The sequence below is a fragment of the Notothenia rossii genome (genome assembly GCF_949606895.1).
Source record: "Notothenia rossii genome assembly, chromosome: 5".
Classification (NCBI taxonomy): domain Eukaryota; kingdom Metazoa; phylum Chordata; class Actinopteri; order Perciformes; family Nototheniidae; genus Notothenia; species Notothenia rossii.
In genome coordinates this window covers 59757256-59781317 of record NC_136903.1, presented here as the reverse complement: position 1 = coordinate 59781317, position 24062 = coordinate 59757256, and the positions used below count along the sequence as shown (strand labels likewise).

General features: G+C 39.7%; 1 protein-coding gene across 6 annotated transcripts in view; it reads left to right on the top strand.

The window, feature by feature from the left end:
* chd6 (chromodomain helicase DNA binding protein 6) overlaps positions 1 to 24062 on the top strand; it is a 149719-nt gene that overhangs the window by 13982 nt on the left and 111675 nt on the right. For all 6 annotated transcript variants that reach the window (XM_079683322.1, XM_079683326.1, XM_079683324.1 and 3 more), the window contains exon 2: positions 21143 to 21192. In XM_079683322.1, coding sequence (XP_079539448.1) covers positions 21163 to 21192 — 30 coding nt within the window. In that variant the 5' untranslated portion in view covers positions 21143 to 21162. The remainder of the gene's footprint in view (positions 1 to 21142; positions 21193 to 24062) is intronic.

Genomic DNA, 24062 nt, shown 5'->3' with positions numbered 1-24062 from the left:
CCGTCGATGATGGCAATCTGTCCAGGCCCTGAGGCAGCAAAGCAGCCCCAAACCATGATGCTCCCTCCACCATACTTCACAGTTGGGATGAGGTTTTGATGTTGGTGTGCTGTGCCTTTTTTTCTCCACACATAGCGTTGTGTGTTCCTTCCAAACAACTCAACTTTGGTTTCATCTGTCCACAGAATATTTTTTTGGAACATCCAGGTGCTCTTTTGCAAACTTCAAACGTGCAGCAATGTTTTTTCTGGACAGCAGTGGCTTCCTCCATTTTATGACCAACTTATGCAGAAATCCAGGTAATCCCAAAGGGTTCACATCTTGCAACTGTACCTCGGCTTGCTATAAGCCGCGTCTTTCGAAACAACTTTTGCCTCTTTGTTGTGATAAGAAGCCACACAGCAAAAACAAGCAAACAATCGCTTCCACATCCTCCATTGTTTTGTGTGTTGTGTCGCATTGAAGATGACGTCACGGCAGTTTTAAGCAGCGTTGCTCCGCCCGCCAAAAAGCCAATTGCTCCGCCTACACTGCGTTACTATAGATACTACCCCAGTTCCTAAACTGTAATGGGAACGCGCCATAAAGCGAGCCGGTCCTAACAAGGCCTAACGAGGCCAAGCAAGACCGGACTCCGCGCTGCAGTGTGTTCCAATGATAATAAACAAACATTGCATAAAGCATATTTGTCCACTCATATGTTGATAAGAGTATTACAAACTTGAAAAATATTCCTCTAAGGTACATTTAGAACAGATACAAAATGTGCGATTAATTTGCGGTTAATCGCGATTAACTATGGACAATAATGCGATTAATCGCGATTAAATATAAATCGACTGACAGCCCAACTTGTAATACATCAAGGCAACAACTGTTCAGCTCGCAATAGGCTTTATTTGCTTTATGAATCTAGTGGAAACAAGTGTGAAAAGGACTACAATCATTTGCAGCATACAGTCAAACACCCTTTTGTTTCTGAGGTTGCCATCCCAGATCTTTACAAATGTAATTCTGAATTGAGTCAAAGCGCTATGTAACATTAAATCAACCAGAAAATTGAACAACTGCTCTAGTTTGTGTCAAATCACTGTAATCATTGAGGCAACCTTCTTTTGAATAAAGCTAGAAACATTTAAATAATAACTTCATTCACATGGCACTAAAAGAAAAGTGCTTTAAAGATAACTACAGGTGCATATGATCTTACATTCCTTCACAGGCACCATGATTTCATCACAGGATCACAGATTCAGCTGCGAGGGTTGGTGTTTGATTTTAAAACCAATAAACCGAAATGTACATATCCTATTTAAAACAATTAAATTAAATTAAAAAAAAAAAATCAAATTTTTTTTCCCCCAAAAAATGTTTTCAATAAATGTTGGATATAAATAAATACATGTTCAAATAAGTATAGAAACCAAGTCGAATTTATCAAATGTATTGAACTGGTGATCAAAGTTTGACAGCTATAGGCCTACAGCTTTCATGTGCGGGATTCACAATCAGAACAGCTGTAGAGAAGACCCTCTCAGCTGGAATGGAGGTTGCGGGTATAGCAAGGTATAGTATGTATATAAGTTTAATTTGGCATAGTTTGACCTCTACACCACACTCACTAACCTGGTCGAAATATTTCCACACACGCCATGTCTGTTGTGTAGGACTCTTCTTCGAGTGTAAATAACTACCGGACTATTACTGGTAAAATATGTTGAATACCGGCAAAACTAAATCTTTCCTGTCAAAATGTTTATGCACTTTGCCGCCACACACGGTTGCCAAGCAGCGCTTATTGTTGTTTAGGCTGGCCACTCATGTGTCGCGAGTGTTGACAGGGGGCGGGGGAGCACGCTCATGAACTGTTAGCGCCAGAACCTCGCAACGGCTGCAGGGCGCATTTGCGCCGCATTTGGGCATAAGATGAGGTTTGAGTCTGCTTGATCTGCATGTAGGGAGGGGCAGCAGCCATATCATTAGCTAGAACTAGCTAGATCTGATGGATTTGGACATAAACGCAAGTGAAGTATAACCGGACGCGAGAGAGAGAAAGATCAGCACCTGCAGCTCTGCCCGCTGTGAGGGACCGGTGACGGCCCGTCTACACTACAGGCATGAAAAAATCTTGAAGCTGGGCGTGTCTGAAGCTTGGCGATTTTTTGCGAGCAACCAATCACATGAATCTCCCGCCCCCGACATACAAAGCAATAGCAATGTTAAAACGAAGTAAACTGGATATAAACTCTCCAAACAGGCGAAAAAACGATCAGTTTCACCCACTGTCTCTGCCACCTCCCTCCATGCCTGGTTCCTCCGGTTTGTATCCCGGTAAATAGTTCCGGTCGTAAAGAACCGGGTGATTTGCTACCGTAATATCTCGTTTGGAATATGAGGAAATGAACTGCGGTCTGGCTCTCCCAGCTTGCACGCGGTTTTATTGGCTGAGCTTGCACTGGCGGGATTTGCATAAACGGAATTTGATTGGCTGATGCCAAGCATTGAGCCTCAAAAGTTGAACATTGTTCAACTTTTGATGCCGATAGATGCTCGTGATGCTTGCAAAGCCATGCCATGCTCCCCACAATGCAGTTCGGCGAAGATTAAAAATCTTCTACGTCACCCCATTCAAGTGAATGGGCGAAGCGTTGAAAGCATTTTTTGATGCCTGTAGTGTAGACGTACCGTGAGTGGAGCAAAACACACCTTTAGACGTCACCTTTAGCTATGGCACTGTCGTATACATTGAATTGTTCAATTTGATAATATGTCAAACGTAGGCATCCCTCCAAAAAAAAAAAATATATATATATATTAATAGCTCATATTCGAATACTTGAATAATTATTCGAATACCTGAATAATTTCGAATATTCGATTAATCGTTCCCATCCCTAATTATTAGTGACTGCAATGAGCCTGTCTTGCATTGCACATCTTTTCAAAACGCGGTTGCAGGCTTGATAATGCCACTCTCAAGTCGTGCTCAATGTTGAACCTAGATCTGTATTTTGTTTTCAGTTTTGCAAGGGAAGAAGAATGTGCACATCTCTCCGCCCAATGGTTTCAGTTGTGTGTGTGTGAAAGCAGGCTCGGATTCGCCATCGGGAGATTCAGGACTTTTCCTGGTGGGCCGTTGGTGGGCTGCTGCCTTCGGTATGCCGGTACCGCATCCGTCGCCGCAAACACCCGCCGCTGCAAGGCTCCGGCGCAGCGGCGCTGTGAAAGTCCAGCGCTGTTGCGCGTCTCCGGCTGTAACGGCCCGTCCACACTACAGTTTCAAAAAAAGCTTGCCGGCGGGCGTGTCTGAAGCTCGACCAACAACCAATCACATGAATCTCCCGCCCCTGACACACAAGCAGCGGTTTGATTGGCTAGAGCTTGTACTGGCATATGATTTGATTGGCTGACGCTTCCACCGAAAGCTTCAGAAGCTTCAAAAGTTGAACATTGCTCAACTTTTGCAGCCTGAAACGCCAGGAAAGCTCCGCTCTGCTACCCACAATTCAGTTCAGCGAAAAGAGAGGCAACGTGACGTCACCCCATTCAAAGTGAATGGGCAGACGCGTTGGAAACCGTTTTTGAAGCTGTCGAAGCTGTAGTGTGGACGGGCCGTAACGGCCCCTACACACGGCGGCGTGCGTTGTAGCTTGCCGGCGGGGGGGGGGCTGAAACTCGACCAACAACCAATCACATGAATCTCCCGCCCTTCTAAGTGAATAAAGTTCTAATGCATCATACAAATATTAATAAAATGGTCAAATTGCATCAAAATAAGACTTATAATAGGGTTATTCTTCTTCACTTGAACTATATGCAGTTAAATATGTTGTCATGTATATTCATTTACTACTTTGGACTGCATGTCTTATTCACAAAGTTTTCTATAAGCTGGGCACACATTTTAAACATCAATATCGCAGTCTTTGAGCACTGGGAAAAGCGCTATATAAATATTATGTATTATTATTATTATTATTATTATTATTATTATTATGTACAATTGAAAGCAAATTTGTGATCCGAATTATATTCAATTATTAATGCTGTCCAACACTACACAAACATAAAAACAAATGTACTTAACTGTATGTAACGCTTCACTGTAAATGTTTGGCTTTGTCCAAAAATGCAGTAACTGAGGTACTGGTTTCAGTGTGATGGTGTGCTTCTAGCATGACGATTCAGTTGTGACCTTTTATTAGAGCAAATTCTAGTGTAAATATGTCAATGTCACAGTAAAAGTGGACTGGGTCAGCTGGATGCTCGGCATGAGGAGGGAGAATGTGTCATGAGGAAGTGCTGCAGAGGTGGAGATTAGAAGGGGATTATTGATTTATCTAATTAATGAGAGTCTTAATGTGTTGTAACTCAGAGGCTGTTACTGACAACACTGCGCTCCTTTCTTTGTTCCCTCCTGGGAGCATCGCACAGTTGAAGCCGGGACGGATGAGGAGGAGCCACGCTCTCCTCTCTTTGTGCCAAACAGAGCTGAATTTGGTTCTGAATTAGCACAGCGCGGCTCTTCGTGTCCTTATGATTCTCAGACGCAGCACCCATAAGGCTCTTCAGATTCTTTCTGCAAGGGCAAGTGGGTGGGAGTGAAAAGGGAGCAGGCCTCTCCACTGAGACGGCTCGGAAGGAAATCTGTCTGAGTCTGCTAAATAACGTCTGCTGTAGTATCCACTTTGCTTCAGAATATAGACATACATCCTGGAGGTTTAAAACATTTATATATTCAGAGGTTTTATTGTGATATTCACAAAAGCTACAGAACCGAACATCCTTTTTCTTTTTATTGACTTTTTTTAACTATACCTGTAATTTGTTCAAAATACAAACCCATGTTTTCACATGGAGCACACATAAAGCAAGAAAAATAAACATGCCTCATCGTATGCCTTAAATCTTCAAGCATTTTATAAAATAAGTGAAAATGTATATAAATATATAAACTGTTGCCTATAAAGTTACCTCCTCTCATGAAATGATTGTGTTTGTAAATAGTGGGAATGGAATGTGTCTGAAAACTAAATTATTCCAACTTTATTAGCAACAGTATATGTATATATATATATATATATATATATATATATATATATATATATATATATATATATATATATCTCTTATAATGTCTTTAAAGTGCAACATCTTGCTTCAATTCATATCAAATGAACTTTATCAAGGACTGAATAATAGAGAGATAATTATATAAATATATACACACACATTTATACACAGCCCTACGTTCATATATGCACATGACAATGAAAAACAAACAAGCTAAATATTACGAGAAAATATTGGAAGTGCCACTGGTCCAGGTAAAAAAAGGTAGGAATAAGTAATATAATAGAATAAGATAAAATAGAATGTTGGAAACACATGGAAAGTACTGCATATTGTAGTAACATAAGAATGTGGGTTGTCATTATGAACATTACATTTTTTTATTGAAAACACTTTTGCAATTCCAAGTTTGTTTCATTATCCATCAAACTAATGATTATTTAGCAATATTCACAAAACTGTGTCTCAGGGCTTCTTAACATTTAACAACCTATTAATGTGTCGTACCCACTTAACGGGAAGAAACTCAGCTAACTGACGATATGAACCATTTTTAAGATGATTAATTTACCCCTTTTAGAAGTCAAGTTATAGTCATTTGTTGTGGGCATGTCATTTTCGAGCCTGAGACCTGAAAAACAGGCTCCGGGTTTAACAGGTTAAGGAAAAATGTAATCTTGCGACTCATTTTCAAACTTATAATCAGAAATCCTTTATTTATCCCTAAGCAGGGACATTTGCATTGTTAAAACAAAGGGGACATGGCAAATACAAAATATAATTGCTATCAATTAAATAAACGTTATAAAGCATTATAAAAAGTGAGTAAACATAAAGTATTGAAGTAGCAGCCATTTATAATAACATGTATAAATGGTTTTAATCATTTCAGCTCTTTCTGTAAGATACACACAAATAAGGCTCATAATCATTACAATTGCACGTGTGTGGGTGGGGAGTTCCCTGTTCTTTACTTATAGCAGACATGAGATGACATGTCACATGTGACCTAACATTTGTATACACCAGTGTGTGTCTTTATGTGTTTTAAGGCTGCCACATGAGTAAACAGCAGACGGTTGTCTCATTTTATAAAACGGCATGCTTTTTCATCAATAAACATGGGGACAGGTGTGCAGGGATAAAACAATTTGGCACAAAGCTGAAAAAAGCCTCTGCATGCTTTTCTTTCTCACTTTTATCGGATTATCTTTTGTTTGTGAAAGGAACAGGAAGCACACACCTCTTTTATCTTACCATTTCCCTTTTCTAACACTTCTCTGTCATACATAATTACTTTCAATCCAATCCACTTTATTTCTATAGCACATTTTAAAAACAGAGGGTTTGCCAAAGTGCTTCACAACGAACATAACAAAATATAATATTACAAGACTAGATTAAAGGCACATAAGAATAGATACAAGGCACACATAAAGGCTATGAATAGACAATAAAGCATACAAATAGGTAGAGCATAGCTCAGACTGACTTGAAAGCGGGGGAAAAGAGGTGGGTCTTTAGGCGGGACTTAAAAGTTTGAAGAGTGGGGGACAATTTGACATGGGGGGGGCAGGTCGTTCCAGAGCCTGGGGGCTACCGCTGAGAAGGCTCGGTCTCCCCTGGTTTTTTGGTTTTGTTTTAGGGACTACCAGCCGCAGCTGATCAGCCAACCTCAAAGCCCTTGAGGGGGTGTACACCTGTAGGAGGTCGGAGATGTACTCTGGGGCCAGCCCATTAAGAGATTTAAAAACAAACAATAGAATCTTAAAATGAACTCTAAAATGGACAGGAAGCCAGTGGAGGGAAGCCAGAATTGGTGTAATGTGCTCATGCTTGCGGGTTCCTGTAAGCAGCCGAGCCGCAGCATTTTAAGGCCAGAGGAGTATTTTAGCACATTTACTGCCAGTTCCTTGTAATGTTGGTAAGGAACTTTGTCTTGCGGTGCCGGCTGTAGTACTGACTGAATGGATTTAATTCAAAAGTACAAGTATTACATTTCGGGTTGCAGAAGATTTAAAAAAGTTTTAGTGGGACTTGTGGCATGCAGTGGAAACGGGATTGTCTGTATCCTGGGGTGGAGTTTGAATCTGCCATGTGGCCATTACGTCATTTTCATTGGTCATATTTATGGCACTTTAACTATTCTAAATAAACAGCCTTTAACATGGACTCACTTGTGAGACAAGAGAGGTGACAGCATGCAGCTGAGTGAGCCTGCAGAGTGAAAAGAGGACATCTGCTCATTTTCAGGTTCATGTTTCTATATTGTGCTACTGTGATATGTCTCCATTCTTTAATGTTCAAAAAGCACTACAGTAACATCTACAGTAAACACATTGCTGGCTCTTAATTAGCTAATGAAGGAAGGAAGCTTTTCATTTATGACCTATGATGATGTTATAGATCTCAAACTAGGACAATACAGAACACAGATCACTTTTATGACATGTAGGACAATGTATTTTGCATTTCTAAATTGTGCTTGGCAATATAAACTTGTTTATCAGGACTTAAATTGTTTCTGTTTTTGTAACCTGCCAAGGAGCACTTTGTGCTCTAAGAGCACTTTATGTGTCTCATACTGTCTGTGCTGCAGCACCTCTTTTCACCCTCTGTCTGAAACCAGAGCTCAGTCTGCTCTAATTGGTTAGCTGGCCGGCTCTGTGATTGGAAGTAATCAAAGGAGTCCAATGGCGGTGTTTCAGACATACTTTATTAATCCCTCTCCACTCCATACACACGTGCAGATAGGAAAGGTGGCAGAGCAGAGAGGCTGCCAATTATCCAGAGCAGTTTCGAGGTTAGGTGCCTTGCCTCGGCAGTGGCCTAGGACGTGAACTGGCACGTCTCCACCATTGAGCACCAGCTCAATCCATATTTTCTTTTTGGGTAGGGACGTGAACCGGCGACTCTTCGGTTCCAAGACCAAGTCCCTACAGACTGAGCCACTGCTGACTGAGGGGCTACACAGGGATTTTAGCCTTTGCAGGCAATTGAAAAAACGTATTGAAAAGAATGAAGCATTTGAAATGGTTTAGATTCAGCTGGATTAGTCAATAATTCAATGCGAACAAGAAGAGAATCTTTACTGTTTTGATATTTATTGCGTTTTTTGGCAGTTACGGTCAGCGCTGTTTTCTTGATCTTCTTATTTTTCATCAAGATTATTTTCAAATCTCCCAAAAAATGTGTACTTCTTCAATGTAAAAGAAAGAGAATTGACTTTCTTTATATATTTCCAATAATTACTTGTTCTCGCATTGGTTGAAGCACTCAGCATTTGATTTTATTCCTTATTGTTCCCTTTAGATAGAGTGACCCCTTAGAAAATGACATGTACGCTCACTCCAATAACGGAAATTGTTCAATTCGCAACTGAAAAGGACAGTACTCGAAACTGAAGCAGTTTGTTTGCTAAAAATTACTTGCTTGTTATTGTATTGCAAGTTGTAACCTAATTAGCTTCCCCAGAAATAAAATGTTTGACAATAAAGTCAAACGAACGACACAGAAAAGGTTATAAATGCAATAAACAGTGGTTAAGGAACGGCGAAGACATAAACCTATACCAACAGGCTAATAGAACAGTTCAATATAAAAGGAGAAAATAAAAAAAAAGAAATTTAGGAGGTCCTTATTTTTACAGTTGCCTTACATGCCCTGACATAACAAATATAATAAAATACACATGGGGTTGAGCATCAATTTGATTATATTATATTAATATTTCATTCAAACTCTTTAAATGGATTTGCTTGATTGACAAATTGCACACAGTCATCCGCTGTCTCTATGGCAACAGGAGATGAAGTGACGAGGCTGTGATGCAGTATTGGCCTGTTTTCATACTGGTTCAGTTCAGTTTCCCTCCGTGCCCTCCACATGACGCGTCCTCCCCGCCTCTCAGCACTGTGTGTGTGTGTGTGTGTGTGTGTGTGTGTGTGTGTGTGTGTGTGTGTGTGTGTGTGTGTGTGTGTGTGTGTGTGTGTGTGTGTGTGTGTGTGTGTGTGTGTGTGTGTGTGTGTGTGTGTGTGTGTGTGTGTGTGTGTGTGTGTGTGTGTGTGTGTGTGTGTGTGTGTGTGTGTGTGTGTGTGTGTGTGTGTGTGTGTGAATCTCAGGGTGCTGAGTGTCCCACATAGTACTTCACTGGTAGGAGGTGTGTGGCGCAGTGCACTAGTGCGGCGCTGGTGTTCGGATCAGGGGGTCACAGCAGGTTCAAACCCCCCTGCAGTCAGCATGTCGTTGTGTCCCTGAGACACTTTGCTCCTGTGGGGGTATTGAGAATATAAGTCGCTTTGGATAAAAGCGTCTAACAAGTAACATAATGTAATGAAACTTAGTCACCTGTTTTATTCTCCTTATGGGCATTTAGTTCTGTTGTTCAGTCTGTCAGTGAGGTTGATAATCTGATGATAAGAGTTGGCGTTTGTGCAAGTAGTAAAAAAAGTAAAGCATATTAATTTAGGATTATATTGACCAATATGGAGTGGAGCAGTGATTACATATTTTTGTAAGCTGACATGGAAGTTAGCATGCCTCCAAAAAACGGTGGCATTGTCTCGATTGGAGTTCAGAATATTTCAGAAAATTAAGATCTTTGGCAAACAAATGATTCTTACACATTTTGCACCACCTTTAACACCACTTTTATGATTTCTGAGGCATAATTTCATCATCAGAATAAAGAGATAACACACATCGAGGATGCATGACTTCACGTGACCACCATTAAGCTAAAGGTGGCTAATGTTTGGCGTGATGACACTTAGTAGTATCTTTGAATCACAAGTGGATGTTTAGTGATGTGTTTAATGTCCTTGAACGAAACAAAACAAATATTACGCTTGTTTTTCACCCCAGATCTTATTCCAGGCATCTAACTTAAAAGACATTTTAAAAAGCATTTATTTTGCGAGAACCGCAAGTGCTACAATGCCAACTCATTTCCAGGTTTCAGGACTCATTCCTGCAACAATTAATGGCAACTGCAATGTTAGAAGGAATGAAACAGAGAATAATTGAGATTACCATTTGGAGGCACTCCGTTATAAGAGTTTCTGTTATTAATAAATCAATGGATTTATTGATAAGAACCGGTGATGGTTTTCATAAACAATTAATATGTTTGAGTAAAAGAAAATAAATAAATATTATCAGATTTTCTCATTCAAGCATTTTCAAGTATTCATGCTCTAGTTCTGTACGTTTGATGTCTCCATGACAGGTGTGTGTGAGGAACAAATAATGGCACAATAATTGCAGACAGAGTGTCTCCTTCACAATTAAACAACTTTATGGACATAAGGATTAAGTGTCACACAACACTTTTAAGACGGCAGTTATGAGTCTGGAGTAAACTTCTGTGCAGATGCTGCTGTTAACCCTAATGGGACAGGCGGTGTGTGTGTGTTTGTGTGTGTCTGTGTGTGTGTGTGTGTGTGTGTGTGTGTGTGTGTGTGTGTGTGTGTGTGTGTGTGTGTGTGTGTGTGTGTGTGTGTGTGTGTGTGTGTGTGTGTGTGTGTGTGTGTGTGTGTGTGTGTGTGTGTGTGTGTGTGTGTGTGTGTGTGTGTGTGTGTGTGTGTGTGTGTGTGTGTGTGTGTGTGTGTGGAGGGGGGGGGGGCTACTGATGCAGAGTGCTGTACCACAGATGCCATTTTATCATCCATGTGTTAAGCAGCGAATAACAATTCTGCTGAATGTCATGTGGAGAGTAAATAAAAAAATAAAGAGCACCTGTTCTTTCCGTGAGGCAGAGTGAAGCTGGTTAGCTTCTGCTTAAATCACTGGCTCTAAATCAGCTTCAGCCTTTCAAGGAGATGCATTGAGAATATAGAGTGAGTGGGCTTAGTCTTCAAGTTCATCCAAACTTTAAAAGTCCCTGCAGCTCTTTACCCGACTGGTTCACTTGTGTAAAACTAATTTACTGCGAGTAAACCTCGCACACTGTTTGTATCTGAAGTTAGTTTGAATTTTTTTTCTCGACTGGGGGTATACTGTATATAGACGCCTACAAATTCAGAGGTCCAGTTGTTCGATCCCCATCCCCTGCAGTCAACATGTCGAAGTGTCCTTAGGCAAGATCGACCTAAAATTGTTGGCGTAGCCATGTCTACACAAGTGTATACTACTTTATCACTGTAACATTCAGGATAACATAACCCATATTAAGTTTCTCTTGCATCACAGCAGCTCCATTTGAAACATCAACAAGGAACCATATTAATATACAAGGACACATACATTTTACATAACATTACAAAAGCTTCAGTTAAATAACATGTAGGCTAATGTAGGATACCACTCCCAGATCTGAACAGTGAAGATGTAGCTGCAGCCTAAAGCCAGTTAGCCTAGCTTAGCATAGAGACTGGAAAGAGCTTCATTCCAGCATCTGTGATCACTCTGGGGAAGCTGGGGCTCAGGGAGGAAATAGGCTTCAACCAATTGTAGGGTCAGTGGTTCAACCCTGCACTCCGCTGACACGTCGATGTGTCCTTGGGCAAGATACTTAACCCCAAATTGGTGAAGTGTATTTAAGTTGCTTTGGATAAAAGCGTCAGCTATATGACACATGATGTTATGTACTGTATGTAACAAACGCTACTACATGCAAACAATACAACTTAAAGTAATTCAATTGTGTGACTCTAAAGGTCTTTGATTGGGCTAAATAGCAAAGGGGGTGAATACATATGCACACACTACCTTTCAGTTTTACATTTTTTGTTATGTTTTAAAACGTGCTCTTCTTTCTTTCACTTCACCAATTTAGGATCTATCAGACATGTTAGGACAAGGCAATGGTTCTAATTATGCTAATTGGACATGCATGTGCAAAATACCATTAAGAAAAGTTGTCATATGCGCCCGTACGGTTAGCCGTCACTCTTGTGGTCAGAGGGAATGGATGCAGACAAATACAAATGTTCAGTGTCCACATGGAAGTTGCATGTAGGTCACATGCCTCCGGGATCTGATTTTGTACCGCACATCCTTGTGGTCCAGATAAAACGAGAAAACATGTGACTCAATGTGGATTTAGCTGCTCACTGATTAGAAAACATTAGATCTGTTTCACATGGAAGAATGGCAAAATAGAATTGAGATTATTTTAGCTGCATTGTGAATTTTACAAGGTCTTAAAGGAAATGTTTGTGTAAATATCTGTAATATCTATCTGTCTAATTAGGTTTCACACTAGCACAGGAGTATTATGCCATTACAAATAACCACCTATATGTAAGCTTAACAAGTTCTACATTATAATAAGAACATACATGTTGCCAGGCAGTGCATGTTACACATTACAATGATTCATCTTCTAAAGAGTGTTTCCAAGAATATAGATCTGTTAACATTTTGAAGTTGTTAACATTTAAATACAAAAAAGCATGTGACTACAGCTGAGTAATTGATCAACAAAGTATTACATGATCAGATTTTAGCCTCTGCAGATCATTTACATGCACTAAAACCGATATAACACTACAGGAAAGGGAATACCCTAGAAAATATAATAGGGCCTTTTTAAAAGTGAAATGTCCATGCTATGATACCAAACATTTCTTAGTTGCAGTTTCACAAACATTAAGATACGTTACCCTTCATTATTTAGTCAAAAATAAGCTACTGATTAATATATATCTCCATGTGGGATTGGTTGAGAAAGCTTGGCAGAATAAAGCATTTAAAAAAAAAAAAACTTAAACTGATCATAGATAAGCCCAGTTCCCAGTATATGTGTGTAATAAAAGCATATAAATATGTCCTTTTTCGTAATAGATATTGTGAAAACAGAGTTTTGTTAATATGCTATTTAATATCACAGTCGGAACTGAAGCCAGTGAGTTCTGAAATAAACCTTCAATGTTTTGGAGTAGTAATAAGACATTGTATTCACTGTTTTATGCTGGAGAGTTCAGTTCCTATAGATATTTAAATGGTCTTGTAGAACTAACTGCTGCCCCCTGCCTGATTTATTTTTTTAAAGCACAGCATACATTAGCATTAACATTAGACTACATAACACTGCTCATAGGTGACAGAGCAGAGACACTGAGGTTGATTTGTAGTTTTGTTCTGGAAGAAAAGTGTTCATGTGTAGCATTTATTCACTTCACTACACCGGTTTACTACTCCTGACATCCAAGTCACACAGCAGCTGAAACATAGGTTGACTAAATAAACCCAGTCAGTGTGAGAAAAGGTTTTTAGACAGTACTTGTCCATGGACAAGTGAGTTTGGCAATTTACTTGTCCGAATACATTTTTCACATTGGGGCCACTGGAATCTTCTTCTTTGCCATCGTATTTTACATTTTCCCACGGTTTTTAGGGTAAGATTTTACTGCATCACACATAGGGTTGGGTATCGTTTGGATTTTAACGATTTCGGTTCTGCTTTTCGATACCAGTTATTTTCGGTTCTCGATTCCGGTTCTTTGAGAGGGTAAAAATAAATCCCATGACAAACTGGGAGAAAAATATATTTATGACAACATTAAGTCAAATCTGTATTCCTATTTACAAATCATTTCATACTGTTTAATTTCTTACGGTTATTAAATACAATTATATACAAATAATCTCTGCATTGTTTAGTTAGTTCTAAGTGGTGCAGTTTGAGAATGGACAATTGGCCCAGTCTCCTCTGATGTTACACTGCAACCTGCCTGTGAGACAGAGTCCAACCACAGTCTGTGTGTCCAACACATGTCCTGCAACACACATGCTGCAATCTTCCTGTGAGACAGAGTCCAACCACACATGTCCAACACATAGGCCTAATAATAATAATAATAATAATATTTATAGCCTATAGGCCTAGCGCTTTTCTACAACTCAAAGACGCTTGCACGCTTACACATGTCCTGCAATACACATGCTGCAGCTGCCCAGCTGCTCACTGTTTGTAAAAATAAATAAATAGTATTTTCATTTCAATAATGTACTTTCTATACCCTGCTTCATAAACAATACTGACATCCCTGTGCTCCTCCGAGTCTGGGTGTCCGGGGATGTGAGGACAGCGCGAGAACACAGACAGGGAGGCTGCTTCACTTCATAAAGGAAATGTCGTTCAATATTAACAACACAGGAGCTAAAACGCTTATTAATCTTCATTACGTGTTAGAGAAAGAACATAAGAAAGTTTGACAAAGATGGCTGTTAAACGGGCAGCGGATCCGCTGTGTGTAGAAAGAGATAGAGAGAGAGAGAGAGAGACGCTGAGCTGCAACGTGCAGCGATCAGTTGATCCGGAGCATAGAAAGAGAGAGAGCTGCGGTCCGCGGGGCTCGGCCTCGCCTCCTGTCCTCACAACTCTTATCAATCCCGGGACCGGACAATTGTTATTTGTTCCTACTCGGAACCGAGTTTTGCTTCCCAACCCTGCCACTGTGCTACACTACCCGCCCCGCCCCGCCCAACTGTACAGAAAGCGGCGAGATGCATTTCCTTAGGAATCGACAAGCAGAACCGAAACTAACATTTATAAACGAACAATGGCGGACACATACAATTTGTGAATAAGTTCTGCCCTTTGTAAACTGAATTTATCAATAATTGGTCAATACATCAGGGCGAAAAACGTCACTTGTCCGCCGGACAAGTCAATTGAAAGATCTACTTGTCCGATATTGTAAATAACACGTCCCGGACGTTGGGACGTGTACTTTTTCGCACACTGCCAGTACAGATTTCTTAAAGCCGTGAGGACGAAACATCCGCTTTCTCTCGTTTAGTCTTGTGGGTACATTTGGTGACTTTTGTAGTCTCAACTTTTGACTGTAGAGGTAATTGTATAATTTGTGAGAGACCATGTCCTTCCTGGCTCTGAGGTGATGTATAATATTACAAATACAAAATGTGCCTCAAGTGGCTTTTCAATATTTACAGTTGACGACCTCCTCTGTCCTGACTCGTTTCTTATAAGGAAGAACTCTCCCCCAGACAAGCTGTAGGTGTTGTGTTCAGGGGGGGCAGACAGGTGTGTGAGCTTAGCTTTCTTAATTATTGCTCTAAAATTAGCAGTCTGCCGATAAAGACAAGTCTGACACATCAAATGTTTAATGTTATAGTTTAGAGCTTTCCTGCTTCACTTGTCTAATATGTGGGATGGCTATGCTGTTTTTTCTTAGGAATTATTTGAAACATTAAACCTAATTCTCAAGTATATTACAACATTTATTTTTGCCCAATGCCACTTCAGTCAAAACATTTTATTTATATTGCATGATGTAGTGCTGCTAAATACTGATTTGTTCATGCTCTCTGTGTTTCTCCCAACATCCTCTGCGCAGTGCAGCAGTCCTCCGTGCACACACCGCAGAATGATGGGTTTTAAAATGTGTCTTTTATTTTCACTGTATTACAAATGGAAGTCCTAACAGATTTAAATATCTTTTGTGTAGGGAAGTTTATACATGGGAAAATGGACGTTAAAAGGTGCAGGTATATGTTAATGTGTATATGCACTACTCCCTGTCTCGATTGTTCTTTCACTAAGAGCTCTCATCTCTTGTTTTTCTTTTTTTCAAGAAACGCCATATTTATACGAGTATCATGGTTTTCAAAGATGTGTAAGATAAGCGGCCGCGTTTAAACTTTTACTCATGTCCTTGAGTTTTTCCAAACTCTAATCCTAGTCACATTTGATATATGCAATCTTTAGAATGCAAGAGGTGGAACATTTGTTGTAGGCTAAATATGTTTTAAATTCAATTTTAAATAAGGTATTGTGGAGCTGCAGAGATATCTCGGCCTAATCATTACTTTGGTACGGATCCTCTTAAAAAAGTCACACCATAATCATTTCATATTTTTTCAATTAATGAGAATTATGATTTAAAAATGATGATTCCTTGCTATATTGTGAATAATATTGCAATTGCAATATGTGTCAAAATAAACGCAATAAGTTATATTTTCCGAATCATGCAGCCGAACCCTACTGAAAATAAGACTTACACTTAATCATAAAAAAGCTTAACCAGTGTTTCCTTAATATTTAAAATATCCTGGAGTGCAGAGGATACCTCCCATCCTAAAGGCTTAAGCCAACCATTTTGTGGGCGTCAGGTAATGGAAACTCATTCATTTGCATAAAGGGAGAGAAACTTTCTCGAGGCGGTGCTTCTGAATGAGTTTCAGTAATATCCTAGAGAGCCGTGCTGTTGAATGAAATCTATTGGCTGTGGTCCTACTCCACATGCCTGCATGAAGCCAACCCCAAAGGCAGGGCTGCTGTACCTGCGTTTCTCAAAGAGTCTCTGATGCAGCGTGGAGATGTGTGATATGTTCTCTTCTAGCTATTGGGGAATAAGTCTGTTTCAACATTTCTGTGCTTTTACTGGCAAAAAGCAAACACTGGAGCAGAAAAGTTTCCACTAAAATGTCAGACAAAGTTAAAGGTGTTGACCCTAACCCTAACCAGGGTGTCCGCGGGGTCTTAAAAAGTATTAAAAGTTGATAAATCAATTTAGCGAAAATTAAGGCTTTTAAAAAGTATTAAAAAGTATTAAATGGCATTTTCCAAGGTATTAAGAAGTCCCACAGCAACGACAACATGAAACACCCTTTAATTTACTGAAACGACATGTCGGGAAACCCCAAAAGGCGGCCCCATGCATAGCGCGCCGTTTCGTTGCCTTGCTCCGCTCTGTGTGTGTGTGTGTGGGGGGGGGGGGGGTGCGAATAAACGACTACGGTAACGGGTCCCAAGGTGGGAAGACCGGCATACGCAACGCTCTGGGGGTCCAACGGCTCCGTGTGTGCCCTATATGATCATTTTCTGATAACGATGAAAGATCCCGCCTCCCTCTCCCCACGTCTCCTGCTGCTGCTGGGCTGTCAGAAGAGGGGGAGGAAAAGAGAGGCAGTCACCGTTTATTAAATATTCTTATATTATTATACAGAGCACAGAGTCGTTATCAATTTGTTTTAAAGTTCAATAAATAACAAAGAAGACCTCTGACCGGCACTTTCCTAATTTTGTACGGAAGATTTAAACTTTAACGGACATGTTGACCGGCGGAACATTTTTTTTACGGAAACTGCCGCACGGTCCCCTCGTTCCTTGGAAAAGGCGGAGAGGTGGGTGTTTTTCATCTGCTGGTGGACTACCTGAGAGATACAGCAGGAGAACACGCCGTCCACCGAGGAGAATAAACAGAAGGGCAACCATGGCAACCATGCTCCGGGTTCTTCTTCGCTGCTTTTGGTGTATTTCGGGCGGCAGCAGCGCCACTTACAGGCATGACATATGTACTCCATCGTTTCCAGCATTTGCAGCGGTCTAGTGTGAACGGACACGTTAATGAATCGAATGCGTGTGAAAGGAAGCCTTTTTTGCGCTTGCGTATGCGTTTTACCGTGTGGGGCCGGGGTCTAAGCCAAACTATATACGGTCACAGAGATCTGCTATTTTAAAGTAAAGTCAACACATATCGACCCTAATATAGTCTATATTAAGAACGAGAAAAGTCTTAACATATATATCCTTTTTTGTAAACATATGACAAATGTGTGAGGGTGATGAAGTCAGAGCATCGTCTTATGTGCCAGGGCTTAGCCTCGGACAGCCCCAGCCCAATTTAACCCCTGGGTATTTGTGAGGGAGCTCCTATATGGCATTACCCCGCTGAAGCTCACCAAAGTTTAACATATTTCATAGTTCAAAGTTTTGTCAATTGTTTTGTTTATTGGTCAAATACTGGTTTCTAATGTTTTCTGAGGAGTTTTACTGGAATGAAAGAGCACAGAGTCTACAGAAGCAACAAAGCAGCATACTGCATTAAACCTGACCTTCACAGAGAGGTTGAAGTTCATGTGGAAAGGAGGCTTCAGTAGTCTGTCTGCACTCTGTTTAGTTTTGCTATCTTACAATCAATATAGTAAATGTGAGGTAAAGTGTGTTGCCAATGTAACCGGTTAGAACTCAAAGTTGCGATGAGGTCTTAAAATGTATGGAAAGGGTCTTAAAAAAGGTCTTAAAAGGTATTAAATTTGACTTCAGGATTCCTGCATATACCCTGCTAACACTAAGTGTTTTAAAAATAATTTACTGCGATTCTCTAGGCCTGAACAAATTGCTAATTGCGATTATTTTTGACTGATATTGCAATTGCGATTCTGATTTACAGAATTGCATCAGGACTTTCGTTGTCTTTGAAAGATATACAATTATTATGGGGGGACTTTTTGAAGAGGAGCTTTACCAAACAAATATATTTGGTTCCATCTGTAGAATGTGATTTGTAGGTCAGGATATCTCTGAAGCTCCTCAATAACACCTCATTAAATATTTTACAATTTTTAACACATGTTTAACTTTCAACACAAATATCCTGTGATTTGAATATTGTCTAATTGTCCTGCCCTTACTCTGTCCTTCATTATTATTTAGAAAAAATATTTTTAGATGTCTTTTGCAAGCAAAGACTTAATCAGGGCTCTCATATTCCAGGAGATGATATTGTTCCATTTTATTTTTTTATTGAGAGTGTTTCTGAATGTGTTTCTGTACCGGTTCTTTCCATTGGGATCACGGCTTTCTAATGATTAATCATCAAATTACTCATTTATATTTTTGGTGTGCATCTTAGCAAAAGGGTAAAAAATAGTTTTTTCAGTGAAACTTGGCAGTTAGTTAACGTAACATATTTTGGGGAAACGTTTGCAGCATGCAGAGATCTATGACTTGAATGTTGAATGTTGTTGTTGAATGTTGTATGAATGAATGTTATTGTGTAACTGGTTGTCAGGTTGCTGTTGTGTAGAAAGATATTAAAGGCCCACCCTCCCCTCTCAGTTTCCTGCTGAAGAAACTAGACTAATAATTCGCATATTTATTAGGGCATCAGTGGTCATATGCTACTTCTGTTGAGAGTCAAGAACATTTGTAACACTTAGCGTGTCATTGAGCAGTGATTTTCTGCTTGTTGTACCTTGTAGATGTTAATTAGTGCCAAATTAAATGCAAAATGTCAAATGTTCTCATGTAAACACAGCTTCACAGTGGTGGCCTTTAGCTGAATCAATTAGGCCCCGTCAACACCAAGGCAGGCACATTAACAAATGCTCTTTCTATAACAATGGGTCCTTTTTCTACAATTTGTAATAATGCACATTTTTATCTTTGTAATAAATTATATGCATTTCACTCTTCACATTAGAAACTCTGTCTACCTGTTGTTTTCCAACGTCTCCTTATATTTTCCTTCTGTCCCAGTAGATTCTTAAAGTAAATTAGCTTTCATATTACAGTGATGCAAATTAGTCGCTTTTCGGCGCCTCCCGCTTTTTTAACGCTGATTTGGGTGACTTGTGTAATTCGCGGAGAACCGAAGAGTTTTCGTTTTGGGGGTGGGGGGGTCGTCCGTCCGTCCACCCGCCCGTCCGTCAGTCCGTCCGACTAACGGACAACTTTTCACTTCAAAAATGAAGAAGAAATCTAGACCGCAAAATAATTAAACAAGCGAGTGCCTGTTTTTCCTGGCCAAGGGCAGGAAAACACAACACGAGCGTAACGTGTCTTCACGTGGTATATGTCTCGTCGGAAAGGAGTGTAGACTAGAGTGCTGACGGAGAGCACCGGAACGCCGCTCCAGCTCTTCAAATATTGCTGTACCCATAAGGAGCCGTACACACCGCAGTGTTTGCGTGGCTGTCTTTAGTTGTAAGCACAGTGGCGATCTGTTGTTATTAGCATCTGGTTAGCTAGCTATGCTAACGAATTTAAAGAGCTTTTCTACAACCAGGTGGAAGAGAGCTCTCTCCTGAGAGGCTCAAATAACCTCAGCTCAGTGAGGTTAAGGCACACCTTGATATGATCATTATAGTTATTAATGAGACATTAGAGTCTAAATGAAAAACAGGTATAAAATACAATAGGACAGTAACAAAAAAGTTGTTAAAAATAACAAGAATAGAGTTTAAAAGGGGAGTGATTTGTAAAATATCCAAAAAGAAGAATCTGCTTACAGTTCTGTTTCATATGGGTGTTGAGATGTATCCATAGATCTCTTCAGGTTGCTCTCAAAGTGCACCAGATTGATGCTTTTAACTTCAATATTTAAAAAAAAATCTTCCTGGGGGAGCATGCCCCCGGACCCCGCTAGAGGAGGTAAAGTCCCCCCCACTTAAATCATGTTCACATGGATAGGATACTTAATGCATTTGCACACATCTTGTGTCCATATCTTTCTGCCACAACCATGCACGTGCGTGCGTGCATGCGCGAGTCATGGTAAAATATCTGGATTAAGAGGTAGCTTTTTCTTTGCACAGCATGAAAGAAAGGCCAAATTAATGGGCTGTGATTTTAGTTTTTTTTAAGCAGTTCAATAATTTGTACGGCCCTCGGAGGATGTTGTAAAAATTGAAAGGAAAAAGGTTCCCCACCCCTGCTGTAAATAATAATAAAAACCCTTGATTTATGACTTAACATCTCTGTCTCCTATTGATCTGAGTATATTATAAAGAATAGCCAGTTCATTGAAGCATTATAGCGCAGGCCTTTGTCAGATGGTATATTACGCTGTTTTTTTTCTGCTTCGAATAGTTCTCTCTTTTTTCACCATACGTGTGTTTGCATCCCTGATATTAAGGCTTTTTGTCTCATTTGTGAAAATATGTCTAAACACACACTATCTGAACAAAACTCAAAATGTTATTTAAAAAAAGAACATTTCATTTATTTTTCAGTTGTTTAACAGCAGAAGTGTAGTTTATTGATAACAAGGGCTCTCAATCAAAACAAATATTGAATCACCCAATGTACTTTGTAAACTTGTGATTTATCATGATTATAGAAATTAATAGCACATTTTGTATCCGTCCTAAATGAACCTTTAAGGGATATATATATTTATATTTATTTTTAATAAAGGCAACAGAACACGTTAAAAAAATGGTGCCATTAAAGGAAGTTGGAGACGAAAGTTAACATTCAACTTCACAAAATGTTACTCTGTGCCATCGTCTAATGACACAAAACATTGTCAGTGCCGTTTGTTTCGTGTGCGTTTCTGAAAGTAACACAAATTATTTCCTTTTGTGTGAACAGATGCAGTTAAGGGATAGAAGATGAAAATACACAAGAAGGACAAGCAGCAGGTTTGTAATGAACACACACAAACACACACATAAACACACTTAAGACAGCGCACACACAGAAGGCCACGTTTAGTCTCCTGAACGCCTCTGTCACAGTTCCAGCTGTCTGTCTTGTGTTGTAGAACTGTTCTGTTGAAGGTGTTTTTGTATTCCTTGTTGCATTTTTGTATATATATATTTATTAGTCGGGCTGAGCAGAGTGATGAGTCTTTGGTGAGTTTGAGGTTACACAGCAGTCTCTCGCTGAGCAAGAGGCCTGCGTATTGCAGGGACAGGCTGCGAGCAGCACCGTTACAGGAAAACAGAAGCATTACCTTTTTATTTGTTACTATACCAACTCGATCATTGGATAAAAACAATTATGATTTCTATAAATGATTCAACATTGTTGCAGTATTACTCATCAACATCTCAAAAGGCTGTTGTAGTAACTCAGAATCAACTCTTTATTTTCAGCATAATTCAAGTGAAATAGTTTTTAATGCTGTCTTTAAACTGTGATTATTGGCTAGTGCTCCGACACATTATATGTGATAGGCTAATGGGAGGGACATTTCTAACTCCTTGACCAATCACACCAGAGCCAGCCAGCTAACCAATCAGAGCAGACTGGGCTCTGGTTTCAGACAGAGGGTGAAAAGAGGTGCCGCAGCACAGGCAGTGTGAGAAAAATAAAGAGCTTTTTGAACATTAAAGCATGGAGACATGTCCCAGGAGAGACACTGAATGCAACCTGAAAATAACCATTATATTTCCTCTTTAAACACACTTTCTCAACAAACACCAGCTATTTGTAGGAAGGGAACAAATATTTTCATTAACTGGTCTTGTTCACTGATTTTTAACTTGTGAAAATGAAAAAAATAAAAGAATAGCTGGGTTAACTGATAAGCTTCCTGACCAGTATCGATGAAAATGGTGCCCTTTTCAGGTCAACAGGTTGACGTAAGGCACACCAACCTAAATTGTTCAGTAGTAGTGAAGTTTCTCTATTTATACATTCACCCTCTACAAGCACCAGCAGTGCCATATGCATTGCTTTGCTGTCACAGTGCTTCAAAGTTACAGGAAGGGTGATTCACATAATGATTACTAACGAAAAGATATATGGAAAATGAAAATACCCAAGCAGCTTTGACAACCTAAAGCTATTACAAAAACTAGTAAAAGAAGTTGAAAACTCATATTTTCCCAACTCTTCTTATCTGTGATTTTGCTGAAAATCGTTAAGCTTTAAAACAAATGCGTCATTGTTTAAAACCCATCTAGCAAGTTTTTGATGCGCCAGACATGAGTGTAAAATTGTTAAATGTTATGTTTTTCTTTATACGTCCTTAAAAAAGGTTCAAGGTTCTTTATTTAGTCATAACGAACATAGCTACAGTGTAGTTATGCAGATGACAATCTTGTGTCACAGGCTTCTCCAACAGTGCAACACAAAACACAGATAAACAGAAAAATATAGTGCAAGTAAATAGTAATACAAAAAGAAAAATAGTTTTAAAATAGTGAAATAGTGCAAGAGTCTATATGCAAGTTATTGAAATAGGATATATTTAAGCAATAGCTCACGACAGGCCGTGGTATATGCTCATTATATCACAGCTAAGGGCCCGACGCGAAGCGGAGGGTCGACAACCCCGTTAGCTGTGATATAATGAGCATATATCACGGCCTGAAGTGAGCTATTGCTTTTATAAAACGGTTACCAAGTGTGGCAATATGAAAGAAAAATACACACTAATTTAAATAGTTTTTATTAGTAAATAATGATGTTCAAAATAAAATAGTCCCTCCGTTGCCTTCCGCACAAAACATAGTGCAAGGTGGTTGCTATGCAACAACACTAACAGCAAGCGAACATATTAGACAGAGAGCGTTGATCCATTATTTGGCTGTTTATTTACATTAATGTGTATGTTGCTGTTTATTGTGCATCCACTGAAAAACTGTCCAGCATCAGTAGCATGGCTTACGTGGTCACTTGTATAGGTTGAGGTTGTTCGAGGCTGTTGCTTGGCGTGGCAAGAATATTGCTCCACTTTCTCCGGTCCCCGAGATTGGGCTTCCAGTAGCTCTGGAAAGAGCTTTCGCACCTGTGGCCACTAACGGTCATAATTTCTCTGCTTTGTTTCAAGACCCGCATCAGAAAGCTTTTGAATGGTGGTACTTTTCCAGTTGGTCTACCTGCTCTTCACGTAGCTCTGCATGTCGTAGTTTAGGTGCTTTTTTTCTGGAGATCTGCACTGCTCAATCCACTCCTCAATACTATAGTAAGACCCCCCCGGAGGTCGAAGTTGATCTTAAATGTTTCCATTTTATGCTTTGTAAGTTTGTTTCGTAACGGAAGACATTTTAATATATTTATAAAACTGACAAGTCAAATCAAGCAATCTGATTGGTCGATAGCGTTTTTGCGGAAATCTTTGATTACAGATTTGAAAACATCGTTGCTTGCTTTAAAAGTAGCACAATTCATTATGTTAAACCTTCAAAAGTATCTAGATATCCCTGCCCTAATGCCAAAGGAACTGCACACTGAATATGTTTTGGCGTTTGATGTCTATGTCTGGACCGCTGCGTCAAAAAGGAGGGCTTCTGCCCCGTTGCTTCTCCGCTGCTTTCTTGTTCCAGGATGAAAACTTTTCAGCCCAACGGTATACTGTTTTTCTCAGACGCGGAGGGATACTGACTTGTTGTGAAAAGTAACTTACAATTCTACCCGTGGTATACGCTCAGTATATCACGGCTAAGAACCAATCAGATTGCTTGATTTGACTTGTCCGTTTTATAAAGGTAAATCGATACATATTTTTTAAGTAGCAGCCAGATGAATATTAGGGATGTTGTTTCAACTATTCAGGTGTTTA